This window comes from Eptatretus burgeri, chromosome 5 (genome assembly GCF_056783735.1).
Source record: "Eptatretus burgeri isolate ZD-2024b chromosome 5, Ebu_testis_v1, whole genome shotgun sequence".
Lineage (NCBI taxonomy): Eukaryota > Metazoa > Chordata > Myxini > Myxiniformes > Myxinidae > Eptatretus > Eptatretus burgeri.
In genome coordinates this window covers 40,007,874-40,020,373 of record NC_140965.1, presented here as the reverse complement: position 1 = coordinate 40,020,373, position 12,500 = coordinate 40,007,874, and the positions used below count along the sequence as shown (strand labels likewise).

The 12,500-nt window shown below is 42.5% G+C and overlaps 1 protein-coding gene across 1 annotated transcript in view; it reads right to left on the bottom strand.

Moving 5' to 3' along the window:
- The window catches only part of LOC147026288 (prosaposin-like), a 75,902-nt gene that overhangs the window by 62,805 nt on the left and 597 nt on the right, over nt 1–12,500 (bottom strand). The window contains exons 2-4 of the mRNA XM_085881554.1: nt 11,522–11,658; nt 11,328–11,402; nt 1,000–1,125 (exon numbers count right to left, since the gene is read on the bottom strand). Of these exons, the coding sequence (XP_085737680.1) occupies nt 1,000–1,125; nt 11,328–11,402; nt 11,522–11,658 (338 nt within the window). The remainder of the gene's footprint in view (nt 1–999; nt 1,126–11,327; nt 11,403–11,521; nt 11,659–12,500) is intronic.

Genomic DNA, 12,500 nt, shown 5'->3' with positions numbered 1-12,500 from the left:
AGGTCATGAGCATGAAAATCCCACTGAAAATCCACCCTTCTCCATACCCACCCCTCCCCCTGGCATCCCAACAAAATTCTCTATGTGTTGGTCTGAAAATCAGAGAACAGAAAAGCTGCGTCAATCTCCACCAAGTTTTGCAAACCTGCTGGGGGTACCCAGGGTCAGGTCAACACTCGACTCTCCTCCCCCCCCCTCCCCACACCCTGCAAGGGTGGGGAGCCCACTTATGAGGAAATGAGGCCATTTGGCCCATCATTGCGGTGGTGGACTCCCACATTAATTTTTACTCCAGCTTTAAACATAAATCTTTGAGATTTTACGAAAGTCTAAATAACCCGATCTTGATCGGGTGACCCAACTTGTATATTATAGATTCAGCAAGTCTGTTATTTATACATTTCCAAACATCTGGGCCAATTTCCCTGGAATTTGCTATCCCACATTATTTTAACATGCGGAAGGTCAACGTCATAAAAAAAATTAAATTACTCATTTAATTGATGTAAAAACATGAAATAATGGCACTTTGGCCAATCGAACGTCCTACGTCCAGTGCCCCCCTCGACGGGGAGACGGGCAGAGCTGGGTTTGTGCCTCCATGCTTCCTATTTGAAGGCCAATACACCGTCAGGAATCGAAGCATCTGCATTTAAATATTTACATTCTGTATGCAGAATGAAAATTAACACACACAAAGGGTCCAGAGTCTTTGTGGGACGACACTGAATGCAATGAGTGGTCGCACAATCCTGTACGACCCAAAATGGAAAGGAGGTAATTTGGCCCATCATTGCTGTGTTGCACTCAAGCAACTTTTATTTCTGTTTGTTACAGCTGTAAGCAACAATCTTTTTTGATGTTTTATTGAAGTCTTTAAAAAACAAACCCAATCTTGATCAGATGACCAAACTTGTTAAAGCCATAATTACACCGATACTCAAACACATTTCTTCATGCACAAGGAATGAGATGCAAGTTTTGATACAAAAGACATACCAACTGCTCTTTGAGCATGTTCATGATGAGTGGCAGATAGGTTTTAACAAGATCATCACACTGAGCTGATAGACCCTTGCCAGGCAGCATGCGGCACATTTGAAAGAGGTACTGACGCACAATGCTCTGCAAACAAAAACAAAGCACTCAAAGGAGGAAATGCACAAATGACAGCACAATTAAAAAGAATAAATAAATGCAGTGGTACTGGCAGAAGAACAATAATGCAGATTATTTCATCGTATTAAATTAAAGATTCATTTTTTGCTTACTGAGCAGATGCAAAACTGAACCCTGTTTTCCCTTCCAGCCTGATCAACAGTTGCATTATGGGGAGCCACAATCACTTTTATCGAAGGGGGGGGGGGGTGAAACACTGTACTTGTAAATTAAAAACAAAACAAAGAAGGGTTCTTGGATATTTAACAAACGTGGCATACTCCAAGGACAAGGTGTGCCATTTTAACCACTACAGAGTGTTGTAAACAAGCAGAACTAGGTATGAGATTTTTTGTCATACACCAAAAAAGAAATGAGAACTACAACTTAGAAGTGGAAATTCCAAAGCTGGGGTGGCATTTCACATCAACAAAGTCTTGAGAAATGAAAACTGCACCTGCTGCAAAAAAAGTACAAGGGTTCCTGCAGGCGAGAGAGAGAGAGAGAGACAGAGACAGAGACAGAGACAGACAGAGAGAGAGAGAGAGAGAGAGAGAGAGAGAGAGAGAGAGAGAGAGAGAGAGAGAGAGAGAGAGAGAGAGAGAGAGAGAGAGAGAGAGAGAGAGAGAGAGAGAGAGAGAGAGAGAGAGAGAGAGAGAGAGAGAGAGAGAGAGAGAGAGAGAGAGAGAGAGAGAGAGAGAGAGAGAGAGAGAGAGAGAGAGAGAGAGAGAGAGAGAGAGAGAGAGAGAGAGAGAGAGAGAGAGAGAGAGAGAGAGAGAGAGAGAGAGAGAGAGAGAGAGAGAGAGAGAGAGAGAGAGAGAGAGAGAGAGAGAGAGAGAGAGAGAGAGAGAGAGAGAGAGAGAGAGAGAGAGAGAGAGAGAGAGAGAGAGAGAGACAGAGACAGAGACAGAGACAGACAGAGAGAGGCAGTGAGAGGCAGAGAGACAGAATATCGTGAGAAAGATAAAAGTTTACAGAATGGGGTTTATGACTGACTGGCTCTTTTTCCCCTCATGAGAGATGATAGTTTTACACTGTGCAAGGATACACGCGTCATTTACTTCTACACGATAACTTTTGTTGTTCATGAAGGTGAGGGCCCTTTGCATTTTGTTTCAAAGTTCATTTTTAGCACAAATCTGAAAAACCATTCTAGCAACTTTCATAAACAGCATGCACAGCACTGAAGCAGGTGTTTAAACTCTATAAAATCAATCATTCATAACATTACCACCCACCTTAAATTCAGTACCACATTATCATGATCTTGTACCATACAGTTAGGATATTAGATTTCAAACAAGAAAATAAAACAAAGCACTGTAGGTGCGAGCTTGGAAACTCCAATGCTTCCCATACATTTAGCCACATGATTATAAAGCATTTTATTGCAGAGACATGATGTAATTTCGATTACGAAGTGGATTCAGCGAGTGTGGAACTCGATGCAGCAATGCTAACTGTGGCAAGTGACTCAATGCACTTTGGATCACGAGTTATTAGGTTGTTATTGTGGAGAAACACAGTGGATCACACTAGAACATAAGGTTGAAAGGGCATTAAAATGCAAATATTTGTTAAATGGTACCAAACAGCACAGCATTAGCCACAAAACATGGCTGGCTTCAAGCGTTTCCGCCTCCGAAACGCGGCCCACCACCTCTACACAAAAATTAACTAGAAGGGCACTCGGTCGAGTGCATTCCTCCGCCCGTAATGCCTGATCCACGAGAACATATTCGGGCCAAATACATTTTTGAGATATCATGCTATATATTGTTTTTAGCCCTATCTCTCAATGGTGAAGAATCACTTTAAAAATTTTAGTCGTCGAATCCGGATTCGGATCTTTCCCAAAATCTAATCAATTTGTCGTGGTCACACACCCAACCTAATCAACAACGAGAGGCTTGCGCACCCCAACTTACATCAATATATTGATGACCAATAGCAAGACATTTTCAACGATTTGACATGGGGAGCAGAGTGTTTTTTGTTCTTCAAAATTATTGCTGTAGTTTACAAAAAACTCACGACCCTATCCTGTCTATTCTCCAACATCCCATTTTACCTCTCTCCATCATAAACAGCACAACACTGCTGGTTGCATCATTGTCTGGGGGGCATGGCAGTACCGCTGATGCAGTACCCCAGGGGTCGGGAACGTGTGGCTCGCGAGCCAGGTGTGGCTCTTTTCATGATTGCATCTGGCTCGCAGATAAAATTGGAGTTTGAAATTTTGAAAGCCCAATATTTCTTGCGGAAGCTTTACCTATAGTTTGAATGGTGTCTTGCTTCATTCACATGCAGGGCTGAACTTTGCAGAAGGAGAGAAGAAAAAACGCCTCCGAATTGGCTGAAGCGGTTTTTGTTTCGTCCAGTCATGCGGCCGAGGCGACTAATGATTTCGGTTCCTCCAATGACGTGCCGCCGCCGAGACGCGTAGCAGAATTCATCTTGACCAATCACGCGCCACCGCTGAAGCGACAGCATCCCAGAGTCGGCCGGCCGCGCCGCACCTCTCGAGTATATAAGCCCGTGCGCAGGCCAGCCAGACTCACTATTTGCTAAGCCTCAGTTGGGTCAACATCTCCCTCTCTCTCATTTGCTCAAAGCTAAAGGCCCGGTCACACCTTGACGTTTTAGCCAACGTATGCCGATTTTTGAATTTTTTTTCTAAAACGCTGGCACACGTTGAATACGTTATGGGTAAGTTTTGATAACATTGAGAGCACGCTGAAAAACACTGGCATACGTCGTTGTACGTTGGCTTTAAACGTTGTACTTTTTGGTTGTCCTCAAATTTTTTCATGCTTGAAATTTCACGACGTATGCCAGCGTATGACTCACACGTTCCGCTACGCTGGCCACAAGTTGTATGCACGGTCTGCGATCGTTGACAGACGTCAACACATGCTACTTGTAAGTTAATCATAAGTTGAGACACGCTGAGGTAATGTTTAGCGTACCCGAAACTTATTTCTAACCTATGATTAACGTGTTGTTGGCACGTTACGCGATCATTGCCACACAGACAGACGTTACTTTTAAGTTACTCATAGGCTGAAAGACGTCGGTATAATGGATCGTCCTTGCATCAGCGTCCACGGCCACGGCCAGGACACTTATTTGCAGCATTCTTCAAACTTTTCTTCGGCATGACGAGGATGTTCACACTTCGATGTCTAGCTTGGCTATAATTCCAATTGTCCATCGGCAGCGTCTATTTAAAATAGTCGAGCTTGAGCGTTTTAACACGTTCAGAAGAAACGCTTCAAATTTCTAAACCCCAGCGTCAAAAAACAAAGGCGAGTGACAGCAATTTAAATCGTTCATTGTAAACAATGAAAATAGTTGAGTGGTACCGTTTAAAAGTCGTTGAGTGTAAAAAAAATCCAATTTTTGAGCGCAAGCGTCTACTTTCAAGAGTGGGGTTTGAGCGATTTAGCACGTTCAATAGAAACGATTAAAATTTCCGAGCGCCAGCGTCAAAAAACAAAGGCGAGTGACAGCAATTTAAATCGTTCATTGTAAACAATGAAAATAGCTGAGTGGTACCGTTTAAAAGTCGTTGAGTGTAAAAAAAATCCAATTGTTGAGCGCAAGCGTCTACTTTCAATAGTGGAGATGCAGCCATTTAAATCGTTGAGTTTCTCATTTAAATCGTTAAATCGTTAAACGCAAGGACGATCCATCATAACCCACACCCTCCCCCTCACACTCACCTACTACTGCCAACATGAACAAACTACTACTAATACTAATACTGATACTGATACTGTTACTGCTGACATGGACATCGACTCAAAAAGGACTCGAAAACACTGTTGGGTTCCCTTTTATGAGCAGCATTTTTATATACCAATTCCCAAAACTGCTGGGAACACGTCTTTATATGGCAGTTGTAAGTTAGAAACACGTTCATTTATTTTTTTTTGTCGACCGGAAGAAGTCATTGGAATACGTCTACATACGTCGATGTGTGTTGGGACTACGTAAAGAATTGGTTCAAAGCACGTCAAACATAAGTTAGAAATAAGTTTCGCGTAAAAAAAAAGACATTACCGCGACGTGTTTCGACTTATGAGTAGCTTATAAGTAGCCTTTGTGGACGTGTGTAAGCGTCCGCATATCGTGTGTAAAACTTATCCCCATCGCATGCGGAACGTGTGTCATACGCCGAGTACGTCGTAAAATTTTGAACATGTTTAAAATTTCTTGACGTACTCTACTTACTACGACGTATGATAGCGTACTTTAGTGTTCTACTCACGTATACCAAACTTACTCATACCGTATTTGACGTGCCCCAACGTTTTAGACACATTTTTCTTAGGTCGGCATACGCTGGCAAGATCGCCAAGGTGTGACCGCGATGTTGTCACTTCCATTTCTACGGCAGTTATGATTTGAATCGTTGTGCATCAGCCTTTTAATGGGCTACGTCACGACATCGTCGGCAATGCGTGCGACGCGCTATGCCTAAGTTAGACTATCGTTGGGCATCGGTTGTGTCGGCCGACAACAGGTTCAGCATTCGTTGGTATAAGTTATCTATAACACAACGAAACGTTCTGTGTCCGTTACCAATGCGTTATACATAAGACCAAGTCGCTATGAATACGTCCGAATCTTTAAAAAAAAAACATCAAAAGTTCAACGTAAGCCAGCGTTTTACATACATTTTAATACGTTGCAATCGCTGGCTAAAACGTCAAGGTGTGACCGGGCCTTTACCCTTCGACGAAGAAGATGGCGAAAAGAAAAAAAGATGAGGAGTATCGTACATTTCAGGACGAATGGGCCGAAGAATTCGCCTTTGTGGAGAGAGCAAGTTCTGCGGTGTGTCTAATTTGCAATGACAAAATTGCATCAATGAAACGGTCGAATATAAAGCGGCACTTCGACACACGCCATGCTACCTTTGCATCAAAATACCCTGCGGGAGACAGCAGAAAGAAAGCGCGCCAAGAGCTACTGAGCAGGGTGCAAGCCAGCCAGCAGCAACTCCGCGTATGGACCCGGCAAGGTGACTATAATCCGCTAGCTTTGCTGGATCTTTAGCAATAGTGAGGAACGGAAAACCATTCACAGATGGCGAGTATGCTAAAACGTTCATGCTGGATGTAGCCAATGAACTTTTTGATGATCTTCCGAACAAAGACAAGATAATCAAACGGATACAAGACATGCCTCTGTCGGCAAGAACTGTTCATGATCGTACCATCATGATGGCAAACCAAGTGGAGGAAACGCAAGTGAAGGACATAAATACAGCGCCGTTCTTTTCCCTGGCTTTGGATGAGTCAACAGACGTAAGCAATTTGTCACAGTTCAGTATGATTGCAAGATATGCTGCTGGTGATACACTGCGCGAAGAAAGTCTTGCTGTTCTGCCAATAAAAGGGTCCACAAGAGGTGAGTATTTATTCAAGTCTTTCATGGAGTTCGCTCAAGAAAAAAATCTACCTCTGGATAAACTTATCTCAGTGTGTACTGATGGTGCTCCGTGTATGGTGGGGAAAAACAAAGGATTTGTGGCGCTTCTCCGTGAACATGAAAATAGACCCATCCTAAGTTTCCATTGCATTCTACACCAGGAGGCACTTTGTGCTCAGATGTGTGATGGGCAGCTTGGCGAAGTGATGTCGCTGGTCATTCGTGTGATCAACTTTATTGTTGCCCGAGCCTTAAATGGTCGCCAGTTTAAAACACTGCTGGATGAAGTTGGAAATAACTATCACGGTCTGCTTTTGCACAGCAATGTGCGTTGGTTGTCAAGAGGGAAGGTGCTTCGCCGTTTTGCGGCTTGCCTGAACGAAATCCGGACTTTCCTTGAAATGAAAGAGATTGAGCATCCTGAGCTAGCCGAAACTGAGTGGCTCCTCAAGTTTTACTATCTCGTGGATATGACTGAACATCTGAACCAGCTCAACGTGAAAATGCAAGGCATTGGAAATACAGTGTTATCCCTTCAACAAGCCGTGTTTGCTTTTGAAAACAAGCTGGAGCTCTTTATCATGGATCTTGAAACAGGTCGTTTACTACATTTTGAAAAACTGAGACAATTTAAAGATGCATGCACAGCAAGTGAGCCCACTCAAAACTTTGATCTCCACCAGTTAGCTGGCTTCACATCCAGTCTCCTACAGTCATTCAAAGCACGCTTTGGAGAATTTCGTGAGCACACTCGTCTTTTTAAGTTCATCACCCATCCAAACGAGTGTTCACTGAACACAGCCGACCTGAGTTACATTCCTGGTGTCTCCGTCAGAGATTTTGAAGCAGAAGTGGCTGACCTGAAGGCCTCAGACATGTGGGTGAATAAGTTCAAGTCACTGAATGAAGATTTGGAGAGAATCGCACGACAGAAAGCGGAGTTGGCGAGCAAGGACATGTGGACAGAAATGAAAAAAACTTCAACCCGAAGACCAGCTGATTATCAAAACTTGGAACGCGCTTCCTGTCACATACCTCGCACTGCAGCGTGTGAGTATTGCTGTATTGACCTTGTTTGGATCTACGTATGCATGTGAGCAGTCATTCTCACATCTTAAAAACATCAAGTCCAACCTACGATCACGTCTAATGGATGAAAGCCTCAACGCTTGCATGAAGCTTAACCTCACCAAGTACCAACCAGACTACAAAGCCATCAGCAAATCCATGCAGCACCAGAAGTCCCATTAATGGTGAGTATTATAACATTATTTAAAGGAATAAATTCAGAGGCTTATTATACTCACATTTAGTTTAATTCAGTCTTAAAATATATTATATGGCTCTCACTGAAATTGATTTCCAAATATTTTGCTTTCATGGCTCTCTGAGTCAAAAACGTTCCCGACCCCTGCAGTACCCCCTTCTCCTTAGGGGCGTAGTGCCGATAACTCACCTACTCTCCACAAAGGATACCATGGGATCTTTAACATCCACAAACTAATGCCAACAGACGAGACGCCTGTTTAACGTCCATCTGAAGGACGGCACACATACTGATGAATCACCTCACCTGTGAAACACCAGGATGACAGTTTATAGCTGGGTCAGGATTACTCAAACCCAAGCTAGACAGCTTAAAGGTGAGTGTGCATACCTTGAAGCCAGTGATTCTCCACCCTTCCTCTGTCATTTACCCCCTCGGTTTGATGTATTTCGTGGAAAATTGCGGTGGGGGGGGGGAAATTGATTTTTGAGTCTGTATGTTATAATGCAATATGTGTTGTCTGTCTCACATCACAACGCTAAAAGAGTTATTGATTTTGTCTGAAGTTGCTAAAAAAAAAAAAAAAATCACAACTTAAAAGGTCCCCTCACATGCAAAATAAACTTGTAATTTATAAATTAACTTGACCTTCCTCGTGAAGAAATTCCCCATGTTTTTTTTTTTTTTAAATCAAAAATGGGATAATTACAGCAATATTTAGATAATTTCTGGAGCTATTCACAACTTGCTATGCCCCGCCCTAAAAAAATGGACTTCAGTGAATCTCTGCGTGACGTCACATACAGTAACTCGCACAGAGTGGATTGACTCGACTCGAGATGTCGCGTGCCTTATACAGTACCTACAAATGCATTTTGCACATGTAAGTGCAATCTCTGTGATCGTCTTAATTCCAGTGATTGTTTCGCGAAAGTTTTAAATAGTTATAGCCGTACTTTTGAAAATGCCTGCAAGATGTATCGTAGCAGGATGCAGCAATACAAGCAAAGATGGTGTAAGCCTTCATGTATTGCCGAAAGATGATAATCGTCGGAGAATATGGACATCTAAAGTGAAAGTACTGCTTCCATTGGCATGCTATTCATTAACATTCAGCCAAAATGCTAGCCTGGTGTTGGCTCAGTGGTTAGGGTGGCGGCTTGGGATCCTATGGTCCCAGAGTTCAAGCCCCGTCGGCCGCTGAATTAATACACCAGGGGGTTGACTCAGCCTGTCATCCTTCCGGGGTCGGCGAAATGAGTACCAGTTCCAGTGTGTGTACTGGTAGAGGGGCACTGCATCAGCGACACAGTCGCGCTTCAAGAAATGATAGCTACCCTGGCAGCTAAGCTGCCATACGACCACCACCAGCAGCCAAAATGCTGTAAGAAAAGAAAAGGGAAAAAAATGTTTGCACACAATGAAAGACAAATGTATCTGTCCTATTACACGGCCTCATATCCTCGGGACTCTTACGCATTGACTTATACATTGTGTGCATGCTAATATAAGTTACTTGTCAACTTGAGATCTCTGGAGTCTAGACTAGTCCGATAAATCCGTCGTCTGTCTGACGTGCTGTAGCTTTATTTTATTATTCTCTTTTTTTTCATTGTTTTCTACTGGTGCTACATGACGACAGTAGGAATAAAATAAATAAAAAAATGCAACAAAACGTCAGATTTATCGGACTACTCTCGACAACTGTCGCAAGGTGTGTTCTGCACACAAGTTTTCATCGTATCCGGACAGCGAGATTGCTTCGTTTTATGCGCGGAGAGACACGGCCGATGACACGGGCTGGCCTTGTTTGTGATTAATTTGCCGCGGAGAAACATGTCCGCTGCGCTGCGCTGGTCACGTCACGTCACTAAAATATTTCCGATATCGAGCAGTATGCAAGTCGAATTTATATTATTGAATTACGAAGAGGATTTAGTCGAACCAGTTGTTACTTCCGAGTCTTCCTTCGATGTCCTCTCGATCATAATTAACTCCGGGAATTTCATCGCCATTTTCCTCTGCTTGTCCTGCTTCGTGCTCGAACTGGTAAGGCCGTATTTCATTTAAAGCTGCCTGAACTTCACCTCCCGCGACTACGTTATCCGACAATTCTCCATGTGATTCAGACCAAAATCCTTCATTTCTCTCACACTCACTGTCGTTAGACAAGTGAAAGTCCATGTCATCCATTATTCAAAACCAAATGTTCGATTTTTTTAAAGCAGATATGAACGAAGCGATCGAGTCGACCAATCAAATGTGGAAACACAGGAAGCCAATAGAATCACGTAGACCACCAACCCCAGTAATTTACATGCAGCCTTTGACATACTGTACGTGACGTCATGTGGGTTACGCCCCTTTCAGGAGAATTTTTAGGGGCGTTCCCGAAGACGTTTGTTTTTTTAATTTTACATTTTACAGAATGAGTTTTGTGAAAAAAAAAAATATTGTCAGATCTGAAATCACGATGAAAAACTCTAGGACACATATAAATGAAATTTCAGTACTTTGGCATGTCAGGGGACTTTTAATGTTCAGGGATGATATATTTACCCTCTGCCATGTATATTTTTACCCCCAGGGGGTAAATTTACCCCTGGTTGAGAATCACTGCTCTCAGCCATCTTGACAGCCCCGCGTTTTACCAAACTTCTACAAAAGTTGAAAAACAATTAATCACGATCCACATTTTGGGACAAATAGAAAGATACTAGACGACTCGTGAACCCGTTGGGTTCCCGTTGTGACAGCGGTTGATAAAAAAAATCATTTCCAAAAAAAAAAGATAGCTCCAGCAACCTATACCACTGAGGTTGTTGCATTGATCTAATTATCCCGAAAAGTACTTGACTGAATCGGGAATTGATTTTTTAATAATTTTTTTCGTTGCCCAAGTTTAAGGAAACTTGATATTGAGCGTCAATGTGAAAAAAAAAAAAAAGGAGAAAAGAAAGTCGAAGAAATTATTGTGCGTAACCTTCTAAACACAATTATATTTATTAATGAACACAGAAGTATTAGATCAAAATGGCAATGTTTATTTTATGCTTAAAAATAATCGTTTTTTTGTCTAGACTAAATGTTTGAGATTTTAAATCAAATCATTTCAAGAAAAAAAAATAAAGATAGCTCCAGCGAACTATACCGCTGAGGTTGTTTGCATTGATCAAATTCTCCCGAAGAGTACTGGACTGAATCAGGAATTGATTTTTTTAAATAATTTTTTCGTTGCCCGATTTGAACGAAACTTGATATTGCACACCGCGGGAGAATGGCGAGTAATGTGGGCCAAATTTTTTTGTGCTATCGTGTACAGTTTTGGCTGTATTTCGGGAATATACATACGTACATACAAGATGAGTTTTAATAATACAGTATATAGATAGTGAAAATCCTCCATGACAAATCAAATGCACCAACGGCTGCAAAAACAAATAATAAGAGCATGGTGTGTCACCTCGGTTTTATTGCTTGTAACAAAGTCTTGCACGACCTCGAAGACTTCCTGGCACAAATCGCAAGCACCATCAGCCTGCAAGGCACACAAACACACATTTGCTCAGCATTAGAACAGACCACACACTCCAATCCTTTTACATCAGTTTCCACCCATCATCACCCCCAAAAGCCCAGTGAAAGGCCAAAGCTCACAGTGACAGGGCTATTCCACACGGTTTGGGTGCAGTGTTTCACAGCATCGCATTCCACCGCTGTAGCCAGGTCTTTGCACCAGTACGACGGGCCATGGGTGCACGCTTCAGCCCCCAACACACGAGATGATGGAATAGCTGTATCAACACAAGAGTTCATTTACATTTTTAAAATTACACAAATTTACTTTTATTCACGTGATGTAGTGGAATTTTTTAAGACTTCCTTTGCCATGATACCGCATGACTACACTATTACTGCTAATTTAACGCCAATTTTACAGTATTTGGCGGTTGGTTGGCCGATGGCCCCTCTCCACTTCCTGTCAAAAGCACCCTCCTCCATTAATCCCAACAACTGCATGTCTCTACTGATTGAATCTTTCCATAGTAGTCAGGTGGTGTCATGATAAAGGAATAACAGTGTGCGTGTGTGTATGGATTGAGATAACGATATTCTGATTAGTCTTTACTACTGGATGCTTGGACAAAATAATAATAATAATAATGACAATTTTTCAAAATCAAGCTTAAAAAAAAAAAAAAAAATTCTAACAGCATCTGCGTAAATTCATATATTGACGTGTCCCCCCAAAAAGTGTGTCCGCTCTGAGTCTGGGAGGTCAGCAGTTTGAATCCCGACCCAGCCATACCAAAGACTAAGGGGTGGGGGGGGGGAGGGAGTAGAAAAGAGTACTGTTGCTCTTTTGTTTGGCACTCAGCTATATAAAAGGATAGAGCAGGAACAAACAACCATAGGTTGGTAATTGCAGCACAGGCTTTGACGGGTGTCCTCCTGCGGCCAAGTTCCTTGTAATGTAAATGTAGGGTAAAACACACACACACACACACACACACACACACACACACACACACACACACACACACACACACACACACACACACACACACACACACACACACACACACACACACACACACACACACACACACACACACATTCTCTTTGAAGAGAAGTT